The sequence below is a fragment of the Vanellus vanellus genome, assembly GCF_965231255.1.
Source record: "Vanellus vanellus genome assembly, chromosome: 21".
Lineage (NCBI taxonomy): Eukaryota > Metazoa > Chordata > Aves > Charadriiformes > Charadriidae > Vanellus > Vanellus vanellus.
Window position 1 is genome coordinate 1,561,660 of NC_138926.1, and position 16,271 is coordinate 1,577,930.

The following is a 16,271-nucleotide window of genomic DNA, read 5'->3' on the forward strand; positions in this document are numbered from 1 at the left end:
CGGCGGCGTTGTGCTTAGCATGTACCGAGGGAGGTGGGGGGGGGGGGGGGTGATGATGCTCAGCCGGTCCCCCCCCCCCAACCCCACAGCCCCGCTCTAGGTGGGGGGGGGTCTGGATCCAACCTCTCCCCACCGCAGCTCCCGGCGGGCGCGACTGTCCTAGCACGAAGCCGCGGCGCCCGCGCGGAGGGTCCCGAGCGTCCTCAAACGTGCGTCTGCATCCGCCTCTGCAGGGGCCGGCTGGGGTCCGAGTTTTGGGAAGAAGACTGGGAATGATGGGAGGAGGAGGCGGAGGCCTTGCTGGCCTTGTCGAACTGCACGTAGCCGTCCTGCTTGCCGCTGCTGCTGATGCTGCTGTCGCACTGGGTGTCGAGGAAGGAGCTGCTGTCGCTCATGGAGCCGCGCTGGAACTCGCGCTCGCACAGCTCGATGGAGCTGCTGCCCATGCCCAGCACGAAGCGCTGGCTGTAGTCGTAGAGGCGGCTCTGCCCGCTCAAGGTGCTGTAGATGTTGGTGAAGGACATGCCGGTGGGCACCCGTTGCTTGCTGGCAGGGCGCAGGTCCGCCGGGCAGCCCGACAGCGAGATGGTGGGGGTGGAGTGGTGTTCCTTGAAGGTGTTCACGCTGTAGTAGCCGTTGGTGGGGTCCTGGAGGGTGGGCAAGGTGCGTGTGTGGACATAGGTTGGTGGTGCCCACCCTCCATGTGTGCCACCCACCCATGATGTGCGAGGGGACACCCTCAGCCACCCAACCCCCCCTGCCCGCAGCGTCAGATGGCGCCAACACATCCCAAATTGGGGCAGAGGGTGGCATGGCCGCCCCTTGCGTGTCGGGACGAGAAAATAGCACCAGAGCCTCCCTCCCTGCACAGGCCACCCTTGGTGACACCAGGGGACATGGCACAAGGACAGAAAGCCTGGAAGAAGCAATGGGACAAGCTGTTCCTGCCCTGTGGCACCACCCCGGTGTGCCACCGTCTCGGCCACGTGCCGCATCCCCTCTTGCAGGAGTGATCTGAGAGGGGTTTGAGCCACGTCTGCCCACGGGGCTGGGGACAGAGGGGTGGCCGCGTCCCCAGGGGCCGGCTCACCTTCAGGTTTTGAAACTCCTTCTCCTCCTCCTTGAGCACCTCGAGCTGCTTCAGCACCGAGTCCTGCTGAAACTCCCCCCGGTCCATCTAGGAAAGGATGCAGGTGGGTGTCAGCGTCCCCAGGCACCCGCCGTCCCCCTCCCGTCCCCCCCACCGCGAGGCTGCGCGGCCCCACGGCACAGAGACGGTGGCGGCCACAACCCGGATTAAAGGACGTGCCCAGGGACGCTCAAGCGGTGTGGCAGCGGTGGCGGAGGGCGGCGGAGCCCGGTGGCTGCCCAAAAGCCACGCCATTCCCTGGGTGACATGTTTTGTTTTTTTTTTTTTTTTCCCCCCTGTTTAGGACTAAAAAGGCCGGGGCTGGTGTGGAAAGTGAATTATTTAAATCCACTGCGGCGAGTGTTGGAGCCGCACCACACCTGCCCAAAACAAACCTCCCTATTTCCCTTTTTGCGTTGTGGTTTTTTTTTTTACCTTTTCACTCTTTCCTCTTAAACTGAACTTGGCCGCTACCATCTCAAAATCCCAGCGAGGTTCTGCCATTACCATCATGCTGTAATTAACATGAAAGCCTTAATTTTGTTTTATTTCTTTTTTTTTTTTTTTTGCCCACCCGACGCTGGCTCGTCTCATCGATTTGCGTCCTGGAGGCTTTACCCACCCCGGTGCCGCCAGCGCTGGTGGGGGGACTTGTGCGGGCCCAGCGGGTCAGGAGGGGCTGGAGAAGCTCCTTTCGGTTTAATTTGAGTCAATTTTTACGCCCGTTGCTCCTTCGCAGACCCCCGCAGAAGGATGCTGCCGCCCCGACGGGTACCTTCACCCATCTTTCTCCACCTCATTAGTTTTCCTTTGAAGGCTGACCGTGATTAGGGGCGGGGGGAGGGGCCAAGGTACACATTAATTAACCCACGGCTTTAATTACCCTTCCTTCAGCAAAGTGGGGTTGTGCAGAAGCGGAATAATTATCAACCAATTTCTTAGCTGCCTTTTTTTTTTTTTTTTTTTTTTAATCTTCTCCCCTATTGATCGTGCGCCTCCAGTTCGGTTTCGCTACGCCGGCACTGGGATCACAGCCGCTCTGCCCACAGCCCCCAGTCAGCCTTCCCCCCCCCGCCACCCTCCCCCACCCCCCCCCAAATCCTTTTTTATCGCCCAACTTCTCTTCTCCTTTTTAAAATGGGAAGCGGTGGTGGAAATTCACCCCGCAGCACTTTCTGTTCATCTCCTGAAAGCCTTTGATATGGCGATTAAATGCAATAAATTAAAGTACCTGCGTTTTCCTAGGAAAAAAAAAAAAAAAGGGAGAAAAACCACGGTCCCCTCCTTGGATTCGGCTGGTTTTCCGCGTGGCGGGTCCAGGCTGGATCCGGAGACGGAGAGGGAACAGTCCCACTAGCGGCAAAACCTCCTTAGAATTCATAATTTGGGTTTGACGGGGTGTTTTAAGCCATTTTAGGGCTCCTCTTGCGACGATGGTTGGAATGATCCAGGCACGGGGATGCTCCTCGAGCCCCGTGGGGACCCTGCCCTTTGCCGGGGCCGGTAGGATGCTGCGGGTTCGGCTGCATCCCGTGGATTTGGGGGCTGCGATCGTGGTCCCCACGCTCACAGCGGGGCTTGCAGTGAGCCCCCGCGCCGTCAGAGGGCACCGAGCCCCCGCGCAAGAGGAGAGCGCGGGCCGTAAAGCGCCATCGCGTCACTTAATTTCCAATTCCCGCATTACAGCCGGTCATTAACGCGACCTTTATTAAAGTTTGCGCGGCGGCTCAGCCCCGATGTGATCTCACGCCGTTAATTAGCAGGCGGCGGGACGCTCGTTAGCTTGCCTACCTCTCTTTGCCATCGCTGGGTAAACACGAGCGCGCTAACGAAGTTAACAAAAGTTAACTCCATTACCAATATTACTGGGGATTACCAATGTGGAGGCAGCAGGGGAGAAGGCAACACGTGGAAAAAATGTCCGAGCGCGCGGCAACGAGCCGGCGACGTGCTTGCGGATGCTGGCACGGGCACGGGATGCTCCAGCATCACGCACAGGCTTTTTTTTTTTCCGGAGCTGTGATTTTCTCCAGCTGGGCTACACCGCCAATATGCTTCGGTCCGTCGGCTGCCGTTGCTGCCGTGCAGATGGCTGGCGATAAAGCCGCCCGTTAGAGCCGCGCGCCCGCCGTTCCCCCTCCTGCCAGCGCCGCCGAATCCAAGGAAGGGCGCACGGCTCGATCCCGGGAACGTCGTGCCAGGATTGAAGCCTGCTCGGCAGCGCCAGGCGCCGGCAGCTTTTGCCATTCCAAAAACCAGTGCCCGCTGTGCTGCACCCCAGTTGGGCTGTAAAGCCGTCCCCGTTTCCCACGCCTAAACCTCGCCGGTTTCTCCTGGACCGACCCGGCTCGGGGATGCGACGAACTGCATCCCTAATCACCGAACTGCATCCGTAATTGCCAAAACTTCTTGCCTCGGTTTCCCCTGCTGCAAAAGAGTGAGCTTCCCCGTTACGAAGCATCCCATCAGCTTTGCTGCGCTGGCTCCTACCGCCAAGGGAGCGCGTCCCTAGGAAGCAAAGCGATGTCTCAAAGCAGGGAAACGGCACTTAAATTATGAAAAGAGTGGCCAGCTCCGACGCCGTGCCTCCTAATCCTCTGCCCGCTGGAGCACTCCCTCGTTTAACGCCGCCAAATGAAGCCGCTTTCAGCTGGGATGTCGAATCCGACAGACCGGATATTAAATTCTTCGCTTTCATTAGCGGAGACAATATGTTTTTTTTAAAACGCTGCTCCCTCCGGAGTGCCCGGCCGGGTCCCTACGCATCCAGCCAGACCTGGCAGGCTTCAGGGCGAGCCTCTCGCTCCGGCGAGGTGCTTCCCCCTTCCTTGGCACCGTGTTTAATTATAATTTTTCCTTCTTGGTGGGTAATTGGATGCCACTCGGCAGCACTTTGAAACTCGTGTGGGTCAAACCCTACCCGGGGCGAGGGATGGCGTTTAATAGATTCCCGAGACGGCGGCTCCCTCTGCTCCCAGCGGGGACCGGCTGCCGACGAGGAAACGAGCTCACAAATATAAACCCCCGCTCCCCGCTGGGATTTCTCAGCCGGCCGAGGGTTTATCACCCTCAAACGCCGGCTCCTGCCACGTGAGCTCCCACCGAGCGCCGGTGCCTCCAGGTGAAGCCGCCCCCCTCCCCAAAATGTTGGGTTTTGGCTGGGCACAGGCGGTGGTGGAGCGATGCCAGCCAGCCTGCGGGATGTCCTGCCGTGCTCCTCGCATCCTGCTTCCTTTGGGAGCTTGCTGGGGCGGACACCAGCTTCTCCGTGCCCGTAGAGTGCCTGGCTCCACGGACCACACCACCAATTAGCCCTGAAGGTGTTTGCCTGCCTTCAGCCAGCTCAGTCCTTGGCGACGTCCACGGCAGATGTCCAAACCTCGTGGTGGCCCAGCTCCGCCGTGACCCCAAAAAGCCCAAGCCATGAGCTGCAAACGTCCCCAACGTTTTCACAGTCGTTTTTTTGACACGGTGGGTCTTCTTCACGTGATAGGACAAGAGGAAATGGCCTCAAGTTGCCCCAGGGGTGGTTTAAATTGAATATTAGGAAAAATTTCTTCACGGAAAGGGTTGTCAAGCCTTGGAACAGGCTGCCCAGGGAGGAGGTGGAGTCGCCATCCCTGGAGGGATTTAAAAGACGGGTAGACATGGTGCTGAGGGACATGGTTAAGTGGTAACTTGGCAGCGTTGGGTTAAGGGTTGGACTTGATTTTGAAGGTCTCTTCCAACCAAAACGATTCTATGATTCTCCCTGGCTGGAGGAAGCGTGGTCACTTGGAGCATTTCTCGGGGAGAAAGGCAGAGGAACTGATGCCGTGACAGCTGGGCTGCAGGTAGAAATGAGCCTCGCCCTGAATTTCACCTCGGCTTTTTTAATTTTTCCTTTTCCGTAGGGATCTCGGCCGAGCTCCTGAGCGGAAAATGTGTCTGGTGTTGATCTGTGGGCTGGGAACAAACTGGAAACATCCCTCAGAGCAGAGGGATGGGTTTCGGGATAGGGACAGGAAAGAAAGACCATCAGCTTGTCTACTGGATGGATTATTTTGATTGTTCTGCCCCAAAGATGAACCAAAGATGACGCCTGGGTCCACCCGGCTGGACTGGATCCCCTTTGACCTGGGATGCTCTTGCCTGCCGGTCACTTTGGGATCGTCTCTATCACGATTGCTCTTGGCAGTGGGGACGGCTCCTTTAGGCCCATCAGCCCCATTTCACAGATGGGGAAACTGAGGCAGGGAGTCCGATCGGCCAGGAATAAACCCCAGTCACGATAACAGAGGAGGTTATGCCACGGCGGAGCTCACGATGCTCTTCAACCCCCTCCCTAATCACAGATCAGGCTCGGCCGAATTGGCGTGCTGATGCGATGCACCCTGGCAGGAGAGAGAAAGCCGCTGCTGTGATTTATTTTTTTTTCCAGGCTCAGCCCCTTTAATGGGCTCTTTTGCCTCCAGCCACTGGCTGCCGTTTGCTTTCTGGCCCCCGCGGGCTGGCAGCCTTTCCCCTGCCCGTAGGCAGCGCCTGGCAGAACAGCTAACGGGGAGAACGGCGCTGAGACAATGTGAACATATGCAAATCAGACAGCATGACGTGTATCCTAAGGTGTTAATGAATTTATAGATGCATGAATAATTATTTGTGAAAAGCACGGAGAGCGGCGGAGGTCACAGATGGCTGGAGAATAACAAATGCAATAGCATTTAGGGGGGGGGGGGAAGAAGAGTCGCACCGGCACTCTGCAGCCAGAAACGCTCCGGCAAAGCGGAGACACTGTGGGAAACGGGAGGAGCAAAGGCACCATCCGTGGCGCAGAGGGACGGATCTCCGTTCCCGAAGCTTGGCAGAAGCGGGTCGGGCCGTGCCGGACCTCAGGGGCTCGGCCAAGGGTCTGGGCTGGGGAGTGAAAAGGTCGATGGCGAAGCAGCAAAGCGTTGAGCAGAGAGGAGCTGTTTGCGAGCGTGGCCTGCTTTTCGTTAACATCTGCATTAACGATCTCTCCGCGCGAGCACCCAGCATGTTAATGAAATTCGCAGTTGATATTAAACTGCGAGGCGTTATGAACGTCGTCGAGGGCAAGGAGATCATTTCAAAGGATGCAGTCGAGGTTGAACCCGGGCTAAAAATACCCGGGAAGGCAAACGAAGAAGCGGTGGGGGAAATAAAGCCGGTACGGGGAGGAGGGAGAGCAGGAAAGTCTTGGGGCGAGGGTAGGGAGCAAGCAAGGGGTGCTGTGCATCGTCCCCCTGCTCCTGCCGGAGTGGTCGCGTCACCCCTCTTTAGCAAGGATGAATTTTTTTAACTTGCTCCATCGTTTCATTGCCAAACTTGGAGCCTCTTAGTAGGAATCTGTTCAGCAGCCGAAGCCCGGGTCTCCAATGGCCGGAGAAGGATGCGCACAACGGCTGTTGGAAACAGTGAGGAGGGGGATGAGAGAGAGCGGGGGCCCGCGGGGGCTCCGAGGAGAGAAGAAATCGGGAAGTATTTCCTGGGAATGCTCTTGTCATGGGCAAATGAGGACGGGGAGGCTCCGGTCCAAGCAGGGAAGGGGCTTTCATGTCTTCTCCCTGCCAGGTGGGATGTCCCAACTGGTGCCAAGTCCACCCAGCGTCAGGGTCAGAGACTATGGACCATCTTGTCCAACCTCTTGGACAGCTTTGATCCGACAGTGTTATTTGCAGCTGACGTATCTTCAGGAAAAGCGCCTGGATTTGGCCAGGAGAAGGGAAGAATCGCCTCCTCTTGGTCCAGCAGCCAGGCTCTTGCGCTCTGAGAACCACCACAGAACCACCTCTCGGTAGTCTTGCTGATGAGCTAAAAACACACGAGCTCTGTAAACCTCTTCCCGTGAAGCTACCAAATAAATGTTGTCATTTTTTTCTGCACCGTTTCCCACCTGCCAGCATCCTTATTGAAACCTGCACACCGCAGCTCTGCGCGGCTCCGGTGCCGGGCTCATCAAGGGCACACGTCGATGTGAAATCACCTTTTGGCTCTGGCAAATAATCTAAGAAAGTCCCCACGACGTCTTGCAAGATCCCGCGCCTGGCCTCCCACAACCGTCGTCTTCCTCATGGACTTGTCGGTGGTAAACGTTCCTCGTGTGCCTTCGCTGCTGAGGCTCCGTGCGTGTTTCCAGCTCGGTGGTGAAGGTCTTGAGCGGCATTTGGGCGGATCTCAGCCCTTCCTTTGGAAGCCAGATGTGGGCTCGGCGCTGTTGAGCACTGTCTCTACAGATGGTGGTACAGGATCCTGCGGAGAGGAAGCTCCGAGCCAGAGTCCCAGCCTCCTCCGTCCTTCCACCGATGTAAAGCCTTGCAAATCCCGCCGTGGATGTGCAGACCCCTCGGGGCAAAGCCCTGCTGGCAGCGAAGGGTCTTGCACAGAAACCTCGGCGGTGCTGGGATAACACACCAGATCTCCATCTCCTCCTGCCTTGGCATTTCGAGGCTCCCTTGCTGTACAAGTGCACCAGCAGACACCAGTTCTGCCCACCCTACGACGCTCAGCCTTGCCTTTCCACCGGTAATTCATGGACCGGCTTTTGCAGGCAGAGTGTACCGATGCTTACAAGTGCCGCCCAAAAATCGAAGGGTCAGAGCACCCACCAGCCTCGAAAGCAGCCTCCAGCCTCTTCGATCCCTTCTTCTTTCCCATCAGATTTTTTTTTTTTTTCCCCTCACCTTTTACGGCCGTGCGGCTTTCTGTGGCTCGCCTTTCCTTGCCATTTGTTCGGCTTGTATTTGTCACCTACGACATGACACCAGCAAGCAAAAAAGCAAAGGCAAATTAGGGCCGAGAGACGGCGAACAGGGGTGGCACCAGCGAGAGGAGCGGAACTGCAAGGATGCGTCGGTCCACGGGCTGAAGCTGCATTTCCCGGGGCTCTCACCCATCAGCGTCTTGCCCTGCCCCTGTCTTTCGGTCCTTTCGGGCAAAGGCGGTGGCCTCAGGAAGGTGACACCTCCCAGGTTCTTCCAGACCCAGGTCCGGGCTGGCCCCACGCCCCCGACGTTACCAATCTGCGACCAACTGTGCGCACACACGTGATTTTTGCACATATAACTCTCTAAAGCGCGGCCAGGAGAGAGCAGGTCTCGCTGGCTAATTAGCTTATTATTATATTGCGCTCACCTATTGCGTGTCTACTTGCAGTTTGCACCACGTGAGGTGGCCAATTTGCTTTGCAATTAGCCCGGCGGGCAGCCGGGCTCCCGCAATAAACCTCTCCCAGCTCTCCCTCCTCATTAGCAAAGTTTCACTCCAGGAGGTTTTATGGCAGGAGAACGCGTATCCCAAGAGCAAGATTTTTGGAAGAGCATCCTCGCCTTGAGTGGGGATTACAGCACTGAACTACATGTGCCTGGGCTCATTACCATCAAACGCTTACCCGGAGTAATTGCTTACGGGGAGAAGAAGTAAATCCTTACCATCAGCTGCTTGATGGTTGGGTGCTCCTCCGTCTCCCTGCCCGAGGCCGGCTCCTTGTGTACGATCTCCACGCGGATATCGTTCTTGGCAGAAACCACACCTTTCAGATCTGGGCAACGAGCGAGAGGGAGAAGGAATTAGTTGAAGGCAATCGCGGAACGTCCTCAAGGACCCCCGACTGATTGCTGAGGACATCCGGCACCACCGGGGAAAATTAACCCTGGCTCAGCAAGCGGATATGAGAATGGGAGGAGCAATATTTGCATTGCCACGAGGTATCGGCACGGTAAACCTTCACCTCTGGGGAGCTCGGGTTCCTATTTTAATTCCTTGGGGAGCTTGGTTAGTCCCTGCCGTGCTCGTGGTGCCGTTAAGAGGGGCCGGGCTGCAGCAGGACTGCTCGAACAGATGGTGGACTCTTTGTCCAGACCGCTGAGCTACAGCGTATGCTCGGGGAACACACGAAATACTGCTCCTGAGGGACGTACCAGCTCTTCCCTGGCACTGGGAAGCCCCCGAGAAAAGCCTTTCCCAGGTTTGGGGGTGCAGATACATATGGAAAAAGCCAAGCAATGAACAAAGACGTAGCCAGGGCTTTGGGAATGGCAAAATCACCCCTGGCTGCTGCTCCAAGCAGCCTGTTTTCACGCAGGGTGGAGAGAAACATTTCTGGAGAGACTCTCTGCTTTCCCTGAAGGTGTCAGGCGTGCTTTGAAGAAGTCATTTCAGCAAAATTAAACCAAAGAGACCGAGCAGCAGGAGCAGAAACGGCCAGGCGAATCCGAGATGAAAAGCAGAGATAGATGGATGCAAATCCGACCAGCGAGATCTAAACAGTTCCCAGCTTTGAAGCCGGGCTCCAGCTCCCGATCTGGCTCTCGCCTCCCAGGATGGCTGTGCCAATCCTCCCGGACTCCAAACCGCCTTGAACCGCTGGGCTCGTCAGATCTACCTCCAGCCGAAGGACCAGGCAGCGTCCTGCACCAGCTCGGTCCAGCAAAGGCTGAACCGCGCAGGGAGGCGGTGATTTTATCTGTAAACCCAACTGAATCATGCAACCCAGACCCGCTTGAAGCTCCATCCTTGAATTCATCTGTCGCAGCATCCCCCGCCCTCGATACCTCGATATCTGCCACCCTGCTGTCACCCGCAGGCACCTCCCAGTCTCAGGGTGCAAGGCAAAGCATTTCGCTGGGAAGTTACTACTACTTTTTCCTTTTTTTTTTTTTTTTTTTTTTTTTCCTGCTGGGACCATGCTGCTGGTGCTGGAGCCTCCGTCTTTAATCACAAGGAGAAGCTAATTACTGTCTTGCACATCCTCTCCCAGGAGTGTTCGCCCTTAAATAACTCTGGGCCGTTAAGTCACCGAAGATACAACAACAGATGTGCAGTGGTTTGGTTTTTGGGTTTGTTTTGTTTTTTTTTTCCCTTTTCCAGGTAAGAAATGGCCTCCGGGCTCAGCGTGTCTGTGCCCAGCGCTGGCTTTTGCTTGCATTTCCCCGAAGCGAGGCTAGGAATTGCCTCCCCCAGTGCCATCCAGCTGCGGTCGGTGGCCGGTTGCAGCCATCAGGAGATGTCTTCTCCAGAGTTACCGCTGGGTCACCTTGTCCCCTCTGCCGGGAGCCGTGCGGAGCCGTCCCTGCAGCCCGCTGGCGGGTTTTGTTCGCAGGCTGTTGTTTTAAATGATGCGACAACGCTCCGGTATTTGTCCTGGGAGAGGAATCTGCAGTCATCCTGGTAGGAAATGAGTCCCTCCTGATATCCACGTGGTCTCATCACTCCTGAGCTGATGTCTGTAATACCTCTGCTGATTTCACACCGCTAACCATGATGAAAGTCCTTTCCTCACCTTCTCAGCCCGGTGGTTCTACCTACCCGCCCCTGGAGATAGCTGCCACGGCATCCAGTTTGCATTAGCAAAACTGGGATAAAAGCCCTTCGCCCTGGGACAGCCCAGTACCAGTTTGGTACCCTGAGTGTCACTCGGGGGCTGGTTTAGCTGCTGATGCTCCCAGCTCCTCCCAAAACCAGGCAGGGACCCTGTTTTGGCAGCTCCAAGTGGCTTTTGGAGCCACGTGATGGGGGACCAAGTGGCCCCAGTACCACCAGTACCCCTACCTGCACCCAGGATTTGCTTCATTAGCATCGCGGCATCCCACTCCTCTTGAGCATCAGCCCTGGCGAGCACCCGGCAAAGTGTCTGTTACTGAACTGGTGTCCCCAGTTGGGTCCAGCTCCTCAGGAAAGGTTGAGCTGTTCCTCCTTCTATGTCACTTTGGGGAGGGAAGGGAGATCGGGGAGCACATCTTTGCTGATCTTGTGGATGTTCTTTTCCAGCTTGCTTGCTCTGATCCCAAAGCGAAGTAGCAAAGAAGCCCCGTGGGAAGCACAGGGACCCGCGCTCCGGTCCAGGGACGCTGTAGACCTTTCCCCAGGACATGGCAACCAGGGACTCCGCAGCATCCCGCACTGCAGGAGGTGCCGAAGGACAGAAGAGGTGCAGGGAACACACCGGGAAGATGCCCAGATCCAGCAGCTCGTTGCACATAAACTAAAACGTCCTTTCTAAGTGGGACAGCACTGGAAACACAGCGGAGAAAAGGGACTTCAAACAGTGCTGTGCCACCACTTCCCCAGTACCCTCCTCCCAGTACATATCCTCCCACCCCTAGGAAGGAAAATGCCTTTTATTCCTGATTTACCACCAGGAATCCAAGGGATGAGTCACACAAGGCATTTGGGTGGGATGGGGTTGTCCTTACTTTTTCCCCGAAGTCCTTCCCATCCTCTGCACGCTTCCAGCTTGTGAGGGGCTGTAGAACCGGGCACTTGCGCCACGTTTTTGATCTGTTGTCACGGCATTAGTGTTAAATCCTATGTCCAGTGAAGAACCCCGCACCATCTCGTTACACCAAATAAGAGGAAGATAACGAACGACATGCTCTCTGCTGCTCCAAATGACGCGGTGTGGAGAAAACACGGCCGATGACGTCCGGCCATTGACGCGGTAACATGGCTTGGCCCCTGCTTTCTTCAGGTGCTTGAGTTGCCCATCACTGCTGGTTGAGCTCCCCAACACTGAATTGGCCTGATCTTGGGTCCCGTCCATCAGCAAACCTCCCCCACAAAGCAAAATTAATGACTGCCCCCCATTTAATTTGTTAATACTCGCTAATGGAGGCTGCAAGAGTTCAAAAAAAAAACCAGGGAAAGGCATCATTACCGCTCTTAAAATTAAACACGTTTCTGCCGCGGGAAGCCATACGTTCATACCCAAATCCAGGAGGAACCCGGCGTCTTTGATTGCTGTGCAAACGATCAAGAGAAACAGGGGGAAAATAAGCAGAAAAGAAAAGTGACTGGGTTTGCTGGCAGACGCACAGAGAGCTTGGCGTCGCAGCATCCGTACCGTGCGTCCCCCGAGCCAGGAGCACCGTCGAGTACCTCCTCTTCTCCCTCGCGGCCCGAGATGCTCCAGACAATCACGCTGGTTTGATGCCTTTTCATTTAGCCAACAATCCTCCTTTTATTTCCCGGTGGTTTTTTAATGAAGCAACACGATGCCACGCTGTTTACTCCTCCTTCTCCTCTACCTGCGTCTCTAACGTCGCTTTAACTCGTATTCCCACCGCAGCCAGGCTTTAAAACCCACACGTCCCATGTAAAACCCCTCAGCTGGCTCTAATTTCCCACTTGGAAATAGGCATTTTACATTGAGAAAAGGGACTTGAACCAGAAGCAGAACAGAGAGCGTGAACCGAGGAGGGTTTTTAAGCACCGACGCGGCACGGCGAGGATGCTTCTCGCTCTTGGACGTCACGGTTTCTCCAAGGGAGGGCTTAAAAGCAGGTCCCTTTGCAATCCCTTCGCCCCCCCAGGACACCCCTGCACGTCTCCTGTGTTGTTAACAGGGATCAGCGTTTACCGTGACATATTTTCCCACGTGCTCCGAAACCCTTTCCTTTTCCTGCAGGGCAGCCAAGTGGCGCTGACCACTTGGAAGACCAACAAGAGGAGCAGATTGCGCCGGTGCTACATCAGTAAAATTCAACCTCTGATTTCTTTGCAGCCCACTCTATCCACCCCCCAGCCAGGTTCCCACCCCAACCCTGCCCGAAGGGATGCGGCGGGACCCGGGGAGACACTTACTCCTCTGGGAACGGGCACAGCAGAAGGCGACGATGGTGGCCATCAACACCAGGAACGCCACGCCAGCCCCCACGGCCACTCCGATGATCACCGCCATGGGCACCGACTCTGCAAGAGGAAGGAGAAGGAGCATGAAGCCGGGATGAAGGTGGGAGAGGCGGCTTTCCCCCAAGGGACCCACCCCCGGCTACTGGAAAGTGGCTCGGTGATGAGCCTGGGGAGGGTTTTGGGGCCAAGTGGACCTCCTTCCCCGCTCCCTCGTCCCTGCGCAGGTGACACCAGCACAGGCTGCCCGTGGGACACTGACACAGGCTGCAATTTGTGCGAGCCCTGACCTCTCTGTGCCTCAGTTTCCCCTGGGAGGGAGAGAAGAGGAGGGAGCCAGAAGAGCGGGCTAACAACTGCTCTCGATAGCACCCCGCGGGTCAATGAATGAGTATCTCTGAAGGATGAAAAGCGCAAAAGAAGACGGCGTGTTAACATTATTAAGAAAGAGAAATGGCGTCGGAGCAGGCCGGGAGAAAGGTTAGAGCTGGGATGGAGGGATGGAGTCGGGCACCGAGCCTCCCTGCGAGGTGGCAGCTCAGCTGTCTTAGCAGGCGCTGTGAAGTATATACGGATGAATTAACCCAAGAGCCATCACTCACAGCCTCTGTCTGTTTTATATCCCCATCTCCTGCCTTCGCTCTTGCTTTACCAACCCCTCAGGGTGCCACAGGGACCGGAGCGGGAGGGATGGCCCGTGGCGGGGCTGAGCAGAGGCCAGGCGGCCGCGGTGGGCGAGGGCTGCGGGGTAGGGATGTGCGGGCAGGGGGCTGCGGAGGCAGCCCGCAGGAGCAGAGCTTGCCGCAGAGCACAGGTTACGCTCTCGCATCCTTCTGCCTACAATAACTGTACAGTCGGGTTCCCGGCGGGGTTTTCAGACGGCGGCTCAGCCAGCAAAGCTGATTTATTTGCGCAGATCCAGGCAGCAGCTTGCGAGGCGCGGGGAGGGTGGAATATGAAATCACATTTACGGCGAGAGGGTCAGATTCGCAGCCCAAGAGCCTTGTTATCTCCCTGCTCAGTTCCTCCGGTCCCTCAAAACCCAGCTCCTACTTAACGGCGAGTGTTGGGTTGGTGCCGGCTCTCTGGGTTATTGCCAGGCAGCACTCCCACTCGCAGGACACCAAAGCTGTGGGTACCACAAATTGCCTTCGTTGGCCGGGATGATAAACCGCATCCCGAAGACCGTCTTCTCCAAAAGCAGTAGATATCTACAGGTCCCCACTCCTGTTGTTTCTAAGCACCCCGTAGGATCTTGTGAACCCACAGCGGGCCAAAAGAGGGATAACCCTTTCCAGGCTGGCCGGCTACTCCGGGTCAGCGTGCCCTCATCACCTTCCTGCACACCTCCGATGCGTGTTATCTCCTTGGGGGCCCTGCCTTGGAAACAGATGGGATGAATTTAGGGAAAAAAGGATGCAGAGAGGTGGTCCTCTTTCCTCCTGGCCTGCGCAGGTGGGGGACGTGAATGCTGCTGGACCACGGGGACACATGGGACACATCTGCTGAGAAGCACAGCCCCGCAGCCTCGTGGCTGACACTTGATGGGGCCATAAGGATTTCTCGTTGTCCACTGGTGTGGAGCTGGTGTTGATCAGGAATTTCATCCCGGACCTGAGATCTGTGACTTTCAGCCTTCCTAAGGGGCACGCCTCCTTACTGGTGAGACTGGGAGGCGTCCCAATTCCACTAGCATCTTTCCCGTGTAGTCAGCAAAGGGTTTCTTCACTGCTACCTAATCCCAGCTGGGGCAGGGGAGTTATAAAACCAATTTATGTTACCCTTTAGGGGTGGCCATGAAGCCTCGTGGGTCCTGAGCCCAACTTTGAGAACTGCAGGGTGATACAAAAATGGTTGAGTTCAGCCTCTTCAGCTCACATTTGATCTAAAAAAGAGCCTTTAATCTTCCCTGCTTAGCTTGTTGTTTCAAGTGATTCGGTTGGTGGTTTATGCTGATGCTTTTCAGTTTCGGGCTTGCTCATGAATTTTCTGCCTGGCCTTGCTGGTCCCTTGATGCGTCACTTATCGCTCAAGCTGGGCCACTGGCGACATGAGTCACCACTGAGTAGACCACCAAACCCGCCGAGAGTGCTCACCCCAGCGGTGCCGGAATTCCCCCTGGGCCCCCCCCCCGCCGTGAAAAGGCAAGTCCCTTGAGTGCTCTGCAGCCTTGAGCTGGAGCTCAGGTAGCAGATGCTGGAGCTGGTTCCAGCTCCACCAAGGAGCTCATCCTAAAAACCAGCATCCTCCAACGCACCGGCTGAGCCACAGCAAGAAGAAACTGGGATTTTCTCATCCGGGTAGGCTGAGGCCACCTGCTAGGCAGTGCTCCTGCTGATGGTGGTAACTCATTGCGGGATTTCTGCAAGCGGGGACCGCGGAGCAAGAGGGTGAGGGGACAGGAGACCGAGTGCTTGCCGGTTCTCCGCTTTGGGGGAGTGGGATCTGCAATGCAGAGCTGAGCGAGAAGCAGGTAGCGATGGTGAATGACGCTGCTTGAAGATGATGGAGGATCATGCAGGGAACGGGGTGGGGAAAGTGCCTGGGGCTCTCCCGGGCTGCAAAAAAAAGGTGACTGCAAAGGGGCAGTGACAGGCACCAGTGGCCGGGATGGTAAATCGTGTCCTGAAGACAAGGGCGAGCTGACGAGGAGCAGTTTGCTGGCTACGCTCTCCCCAATAAACCCTGCTCAGGCACAGAAGATGAGGCAGAAACAAGGGCGGCACATCCCGCAGCATCTGCCCAAATATCCCTTCAGTGCTGCTCTGGCTGCTGGCTCACGCTCTCCCAGGATGCTGAGACAAGCTGATGTCTGCGAATGACCCTGGAAACTTGTACTTCTCCCTCTTTTTTCGCCCCGTAATAGCACTTAAGTGGTCCCTTTCGCAGCACTTTAAAACGCGGCTGCGTAATATTATCCCCCTCTCTGGCTGGGGAGCTGGGGCACAGAAAGGCAGCGTTGGTTTGCAGAGCGGGTCACTGGCAGAGCGGAGACCGGACCGCTCCAGTTTCCCAGTCCGTGCCTCAGTCACTGCCCTGCGGCTTTCCTACACCCCTTCCTGCCCTGCCCAGCCCTGCCTGCCCTGCCGGAAAGCTGCCGGGCCAGGAGGAGGACGTCGAGTCCTCAGGTGTGGTAATGGCTGGGGACGATTCACATTCACCGTCAGCTCATGATTTCCATACCTGCTTGAATACCAGCTCCTGATTTCATTTCCGTACCTGTTTGAAAATAAAGCAAGTGTCCACAGCCTTGCACAGCCCAAGCGCACACGCCAGTCTTCCTGAGCGCTCAGCCCTCTGCTCCGCTTTCCGTTCCGAGCACAGGGATGTCCCCATGAAGGGGGTGTCCTCTGCCACCCTACGGCATCCTCGGCCACCCTACGCCGTCCCCCTGCCCAGGGCAGGGATGTCCCCTTGCATCACCTAGCAGGGATGCTCGGATCTCGGATGCGGAGCCGGCTGTGGACTTGGATGCTGCGTTGCCAGCTCCGACCCGACTCGGCTGCCCGGCCACCCTCCG

General features: G+C 56.6%; 1 protein-coding gene across 1 annotated transcript in view; it reads right to left on the minus strand.

Moving 5' to 3' along the window:
* Positions 1-203: 203 nt before the first annotated feature.
* Positions 204-16,271, minus strand: part of KIRREL3 (kirre like nephrin family adhesion molecule 3) — a gene marked incomplete at its 3' end in the record, with an annotated part of 345,526 nt that continues 329,458 nt past the window's right edge. Inside the window, exons 13-17 of the mRNA XM_082493779.1 lie at positions 15,935-15,970; positions 12,707-12,814; positions 8,557-8,666; positions 1,091-1,177; positions 204-647 (exon numbers count right to left, since the gene is read on the minus strand). Of these exons, the coding sequence (XP_082349905.1) occupies positions 204-647; positions 1,091-1,177; positions 8,557-8,666; positions 12,707-12,814; positions 15,935-15,970 (785 nt within the window). The remainder of the gene's footprint in view (positions 648-1,090; positions 1,178-8,556; positions 8,667-12,706; positions 12,815-15,934; positions 15,971-16,271) is intronic.